We start from the raw sequence: 7,418 nt of genomic DNA, 5'->3' as shown, positions 1-7,418 counted from the left end.
ATTAGCTGTATTTTTTTAAACTATATTTTTCACATTTATGTATTCATAATTACATAAACGTTTATAAAGAAAAGTCTTGCTCATATTGGATTGAGTTTGGAATCAAGTGTCTGGATTTTCCTGCCTACAGGAAATCATTACTCCATACAGTACTACCATATATGTCATTATCTGACACTTGAGAAACACTTTCTGTGTTTCCATGTGTTCTTCGGCTGTTGCTAAGCAACAAATATGCATTGATTCTGTTTTATCTGAGCACAAATATGCTAATCTGGCTGCTGTTGTGAGTTAAACAGGGTCACTGATTCAAGTTAGTGCCTGGGCATGCTCATATCAGTTGTAACTCACTTGGCAGTCAGCAATTGCGACTCTGTATTCTCTGTAATACATTAATATTAACTGATCCATTCAGAATATACTGCAAACTGTGCAGAAGTAACTTTTTTAAGGGGTGGGGGGGGGGTGTGTGTTCTCAGGTGGCTCTGTCAGTAAAAGCCCTAGCCCCAATCTCTGGCTTGGCCACGTAGCTATGACATCACAGAGCCGACAATGTTCCGTTAGGGCACCTCTGCCTTTGTCCTAGCGGGACTAATTCAGCCAGAGCTAATGCTACGTGATTTGTCCCTTACAACATGGCCGAGGCCTGCAGGGCAACGGCCATTGTCAGTGGGAGACCCCGTCCCTTCTCCCTACTGGAACCAGATCTCCTGCCCTCCTTTGTGACCCTTAAGGGTGTGAAATATGCACAGACTTGCAAATGAGCCCATCAGAGGAGTGCATATGACTGGGGCTGCTTGCGTGGCGTGTGGGAGGTGCAGAGGTCATGTAGAGGCCTTTATTTCCTGCTAGGGAGAAAAGAAGGTGAGGGCGGGTGAAATAATTGAACCATGAACATAACGGCTTTATGGTTATACTTTTGTGTGATTTTAATTGTATGTTTTCAACAAAAAAAAATGATTTGCATAATTACTAGCTTCTACGATTGATTTATTTTGTCTAACAATGTATACCTCTGGATTAGATTTTAACAAAACACAACATTTTTATAAACAAGTTCTGTACATTTTTGGTTAAATGTGTAAAAAAAAAAATTAATAAGTTTTAAAAGTTTGTGATTTTTCATGAACATGCTGACATTGACTTTAAGTCCACACGCAATGTTAGTGGAGCAGTAAGTAAGTAAGAATACATTTACTCATTAACAATGAATCATTTTTGAAATGACTGAGACTTTTTTCGAAGTGTTCTGACAGTTTTGTACTTGTTTCCTTCTGATGAAAAGGTGGGACTTTTTTTTTTTTTGCTTGTCAGAGCTCTTTTGACCACTAGGGGGCAATCGGGTAACATAATGTTCAAAAGTGCTTGGCTGTGACAGAGTGCCTATTTCAGATTTAAAGTGGTAATGCGTGTTTACGCTTAGATCTCTCTTCACTATTATGGCAAACGTCTGTGGTTCTTGCTAATATTGCACTAAAATATCAATGTTGTGTACAGTTGTAACCTTGATTGGTTGAACACTGATAGTAAGGCATTGTTTCTACAAAACCAATTGGTTTGAAACAAATACATGAGATTAAGGTCGCAATCAGAATAGCTCACATTTAGCTATTTAAGAAGTGTTCTCTTTTTGTCCATGGTAAAACCCCTACTTCTGATCCACTGCTGTGTTGTAGCTCCAGTTTACAGCCACCCCGTTTTTCTTCTGCTGGACTCTTTTATATGCAGGAAAGCAACATCCTTCACACATCTGATAGTGTCAAACCTGGTCATTCCCCTCTACGTCTGTGGAATTACAATAGAGGGAGGGGGTTTCCCCTTTGCCAGCGTGTTTCTGTCCATTTTCAATGACCTCACAGTGGCACTACCACTCTGCAAAAAAATTCAGAATTTATCAAATGTTTCTCTTTTGCACACCCAAGTGGAGGTTGGTGGGATAGCAAGCGAGTCCCTTTGTTTTTCTGTACATGCTGGGTAAATACGGAAATTGTCAGGCTCTCTCTCCTTATGTGTTTTCTCTCTCACAAATACATTCTCGCTCAGATTGTATCATGCTTTTTTGGCATGTTGTACAGTGTTGCGAAAGTGATTAAGAACAACAACACGTAAGGAAGACACATGAAAGGCCTTCCCCAGGGTTCCTATGCAATCACCATAGTAATAACCCCCTCAGCCCCCTACCTCCCATGTGTTCTCTCTCTCTCTCTCGTCTCTCTCTCTCTCTCTCTCTCCTCTCTCTCTCTCTCGCCCCCTCTCTCTCCCTTCTTCCATCTGTCCACAGATACAGGTTGCAGTCTGTCTTTCTCATAGTCATACAGTACTGCTTGATTTCATATCAGGATTTTTTTCAATCTCATTTTTTACTTTTTTATTTATTTTTTTACCCAGGAGCAGCAGATTACCTGCCGGTGTCTGTCCGCCATTAATGTGCTGCTGACTGTGCTGCTGCTGCAGATAAACGCAAGCACTTCCTGTGAAGTGGGGATCCCCAGGCCTGATACACAGGAGCAGACAGCACCAGGCTTACTCCCTGCAGCTTTCTCATGGGCTGACACGAAACACGGAGAAAAGAGCAGTCCCAGTGGGGTTTGAGCCAAATATATATATATAAGCATAAAGCACTTTTTTTGTGATGCATGGGAAGCATAGCTGCTCTTGTGACAGAGGAAGTGAAACTGAATGACCCATATTGAAAAAATGATGAACCACCGCTGGCAGTTAGCGTGTATGTGAGAATGTGCCTATGCCTTTCTTTCATAATAATTTCTGTAACCCTGTGCTCAGGGTCTGTTCAGAGAGATAGAGGAACGGCTGGAACAGAAACATACAAACTTTAGCTCTGTATTCTGTTTAATGTTCTGTAAAATATTGCCAGTATCTCATTCACCTGTGTGCATTTTGTCCATACAAACAGCTGAAAGAGTACCTCCTTGCCTGAATAACCCGCAGTCACAGGCCTTCTAATGTGCATTAAAAATGAAAATATATGATAATTATAGTAATGCTGCAAGCCCAGCCGCAAGCTAATTACACACTTTGGGAACTTGTACTGCAGCCCAGCCTGTTATCATACTACTTTTTATCAGCTTATTATAAGTATAATTAATCAATATACATGAATATTTAACTAAATTATATTTGTACATTCCTTGTATCACCTAGAACCACTCTTTTTACAGACATGGAAGCGAATCATAATCAAACAGTGAACAAGATTCTGTTTGAGTTTCACTTTATTTGAGAAATTAAGAAGAATGAAGAGTTTAAAAAAAGAACCACAGCCTCTTGTATGGTTTGACCCAGGTTGCACAATAGAAAAATCCCCTAACTTTTCGGAGCGCAGTTTTTAGAACAGGTATATTTTCTACAAATTAAAAAAAAAAGAATCCCTCGATCATTACTCCCTTCTGAGCCAGGCCCGTTTCCACAAGCAAAGGTTTATACTGCTTCACAAAACGGTTCCGTACACATATCCCTGACAAATATGAGTCACTTAGCCACAAAAACATTATATCATAACCTATGTCATAAAAGAAAAATAAAAATAAAAATGAATATCTTTTATTTTTAATTGTATTAAGTCTTGTCTCTGGGGGTTTGTGTGAGGGACATTTATGGCACCTTTTGGCTTAAGGAAAGACAAGGAAAGTGCATTTTCTGGTTCTTTGTTTAGACATTAGTCTAAATTGCATGTTCCTCCCCACATCCCACTTCCCATTTCCCCCTGGCCAGAGAGCTGGTCATGTTGCTGATTTTCTCGAAGACAAAAGACGACTTTGTTCACAGAATTTACGCAATGGTATGTGTATTGTTGCCATTGCTTTTTTTTTTTCACTAGCAACAGAGTTAGAGGCAACAGTGTTCTATAGTGTTGACACAGAGCCTACAGCTATGTTAAAAAGCCCTGAAGCACGGAATGCCGTTCTACAGGACTGCTCACTTGTTTGGAGCACGCTGCACTATTTTTAGCAAATAAGTCCCACCATATGCAAGATTGCAGGCCTTACCATTCAAAAATACTTAGAAGTTAACGATTAGTACTTTTTACTTATAGTTAGTTCTGTAGTTACTTGCCGTGTGCTATACTTATAGTTAGCTTATAAGCTAGCTTTTATGTTTCCTATAAGTGCTACTTAATGGACATTGACAGTATATGAAGAATACTATTCCATAAACTGTTACAGCACCACTGTGAGCCCAGATTTATGCCATAATAACTGATGCATATAGCAAGTGAATATAATAGTAAAAACCCACCAAATCTTGATACAGTACTATCAATTTTCCATAAGCTGTTAAAAGTTCATGTATTTTATTTTTAAATATCCAATACTAATACTACTACTACTATTAGTACTACTGCTACAAATAATAATCATCATAATAAAGAAGAGCAGTTTGCACATGAATAGACATCTTTGAGCTTAAAGACATGGGCATGGGCATCCCTTGGGCAGAGAACACAAAGTCTCTTCCTCAGGGCAAGTTTTTCATCAGCAATCTATAAATCCACAGATGGAGACCTTGCTCGTCTGGGACTAAGGATCATATTTATTTTGACAGTGACATACAGTTTAATTTCAGGTTATTTTTTCAGTTGCTCACTTTAAATGATAGAGTTCAGGTTGTTCATTTCAGTTCACAAACAGAAGGGCAAGGAAATGGGACACCTGATATTCTACCTTTTTCATAAAATGATAAAGCAATAAAGTCATGAATCTTAGAAAATGAAAGATGTGGTTTGTGTGTCCAACACGAGAGTCATTTTCAGTCATATAAATCATGCATGTTTTTTTCTTGTGCGTCTGGTCACAATATCAACCATTACACAACAGATGAACATATGGACGCTTTGATGAAGCAGAAATATTGCAGCTAAATACATACATTGCTTTAGGCTATACACATTTTTTTACACACAAAGAAAGCATTCACTGCTGTTGTGGAGGTGTACATGTTTACACTTCAGTTCCGTGAAGGCTGTAGCTCTGCATTGTTTGCGTTAATAGTTGCCCATGTCAGAAATCTGGAGATGATTGCTCAAGTCGACGTACGGTGACCAGGAGCTGTTCCTGACGTGGTTCTGCGATTCCCACTGAGCGGGAGCGAGCTCCGCGTACCCTTCCTCGCAATCGTCCTCCCCGCTGGACGGCTCGTACGGCGACTCGTCCTCCTCGGACGAGTTTTTCCCGTCGCTGCCGCCGCGGCCGCGGCCGGCCAGGGTGGCGCCCTGCTCCGGTGGGTCGGGCGGCGGGCTCCCCTGGTGGCAGAGCCGGCAGACGCGCACGGGCTTGGGCGAGATTTCGGGGATGACGCGGCGCGCCCGGGAGCAGGAGGCGCACACCACGAAGCCGCAGCGCCGGCAGTGGTGGCGCCGCTGCGCCAGGCCGAAGCGGCTGCAGCAGCGCATGCAGACGGCCGAGGCGCGGTCGGGCACCCAGACGGCGGCGAAGCGCGTGCCCGCCGGCTTGCCCGTGCGCCGCAGCCGCTCGGCCCGGCACTCGCCGATGTGCTCCATCCACGCCCGCTTCTCCTCGGCCGACGCCGCCGACACATAGAAGGACTTGCGCGGCGTGCGGACCAGCCACTGGTGCTTCATGTCCAGCCCGTCCTCCGCGTCCTCCAGCGACACGTCCTCCAGCGCCACCACCTGCTGGTTGGCGTACCAGCGGCCGAGGATGACGACGCTGCCGTACACCAGGATGTCGTTGAAGAGGAAGAAGGCCCTGGGCTGCGGGCTCCGCCGGCACAGCTTGAGGAGGTGCCCCTCCCCGACCAGGACGCGGCCCGGCTTGGCCAAGGGCTTGCCCGAAGTGCCGAAGAGCCCCTGCACCGCCAGGATGCGCTCGGCGTTCTGCTCCGTGAAGGCCAGCTGATGCCCCATGCCCAGCGTGTCACCCTGCAGGGAAACAAACAGAGCATTTCACAAAAATAATCCAAGGACGTTCTCAAAAGTTCTGATTTAAATACGTCATTTAAATAATAATACAAATAGAAAATGCATCCATTAAAAAAAACTCGAAAACAAAAAACAAAAAAAACATTAACGTTACAGGATTCTAAGCCACAGTGAAAAGAAATCTAAAAAACATCTGATTTGAAATGATATGCAGCTCTTGCATGGACTGTGCTCACTATATTATTTGATGACACGCTCCTCAGAAACACTGTGAAACTCCTGATGAGTATAAAAGCGTACCTGTGTTCAGTTAGCAGCTGAGGTGACAGTAAATTACGCCTGTCTCCACGGCGGCGGCCTCGTCCTTGGAGTGACGGACAATGTCTTTGTTTCGGTCGTCTCCGTAACGTGGGTAGTTTCTAGAGTGACAATGGATAACTGGATACGTTCCAATCCGAAGCAACAGTTCCTGGAGAGTGAGGGAAAGTATGTTGACTCCAGCAGCGGCAGCGGCAGCAGCAACTGGCTAGCTCCAGGACAGTCAGGGAAGAAGCCGGTCTGTGTAGCAACAGTTGGGTCCTGGGATGATTCAGAAGAGAAGAGTCGCCAGTGTTCGCAGTTCCTTTTATCTGCTTGTCCAATTCCCCCCCAGGCTAAAGAGCAGAAGCACCCACGCGCTCTCGCTTCCTCAAGCCCAACGAGATGCAAATGCAAACACATCCTTTTATGTACAGTGGTTTGCATTTTGCTGCCGGAGAAAGTGAGGGGCGGAGGAGGGGTGGAATCTTGCGCGGCTTGACTGGTCATCCGCGGAGAAACGCATCAATCAAATCTGACAGATCTGTTACAGTCTATCACACCGCCGGTGCAACCTGTCTAACCTCATTCTGCCGCCAAGACGGGCCTTTTGAAAATGGCTAAAACACACCTCTTCCTTCCAGGCTCAGTTGTTGTCTCTGGACAAACGGTAGAACCTGTATCATAGCAGGGTTCTGGTTTTTTATAGAGCAAAACTCACATCACAGAATGAAGAGACGAAAATCATGCATGAATTAAATGAAACACAGGGCCATACTATTTTGACATTCATGCATAGTGCATGTAAGGTAAAAGCAAATGACTGATTACAGAAAGGAAAGAAACATGGAGACCTGATCTGAATTGTTAGGTGGCCACACAACGTTCAATGCTTTATAGGGAAAGATTTAAAGACGGAAAAGTCTAGATTTATTACCCAGTATACTTCAAGAGCATTAGTCAGTCAGCGATTTGCATGCAGAAATGCAAAATGCATGGATGATCTTCGGGAGCTGTGCACATTTGAAAATTTACACTTTAAAAACCTGCACACCTTGACCGAATTAGGAAGACGCAACTGTATGTAGATTCTGAACTGGCAACAATGAGGATACAATTTTACAATTTCGCACAATATTTTTACAATAATATAGCACAAAAGTATTTTTAGCCATTCTGTGGGTGGAGTTTCATTACTGTTTGTGTCAGTGACATTAGGTTC

At 43.6% G+C, this 7,418-nt stretch overlaps 1 protein-coding gene across 1 annotated transcript; it reads right to left on the bottom strand.

Moving 5' to 3' along the window:
• Positions 1 to 3,215: 3,215 nt before the first annotated feature.
• LOC118226856 (pleckstrin homology domain-containing family F member 1-like) lies at positions 3,216 to 7,070 on the bottom strand. Its single transcript, XM_035416816.1, has 2 exons — positions 6,200 to 7,070; positions 3,216 to 5,899 (listed from the first exon to the last, which is right to left on the bottom strand). Exon 2 carries the CDS (start codon positions 5,882 to 5,884, stop codon positions 5,003 to 5,005), a length of 882 nt encoding a protein of 293 aa, XP_035272707.1. The 5' UTR covers positions 5,885 to 5,899; positions 6,200 to 7,070; the 3' UTR covers positions 3,216 to 5,002.
• Positions 7,071 to 7,418: the final 348 nt, after the last annotated feature.

The sequence above is a fragment of the Anguilla anguilla genome, chromosome 5, assembly GCF_013347855.1.
Source record: "Anguilla anguilla isolate fAngAng1 chromosome 5, fAngAng1.pri, whole genome shotgun sequence".
NCBI lineage: Eukaryota > Metazoa > Chordata > Actinopteri > Anguilliformes > Anguillidae > Anguilla > Anguilla anguilla.
This window is presented reverse-complemented; position numbering and strand designations above follow the sequence as displayed.

What these genes read in the sequence shown, in the direction of transcription:
- LOC118226856 (XM_035416816.1), bottom strand. Translation starts at nt 5,884, where the DNA reads ATGGGGCATCAGCTGGCCTTCACGGAGCAGAACGCCGAGCGCATCCTG.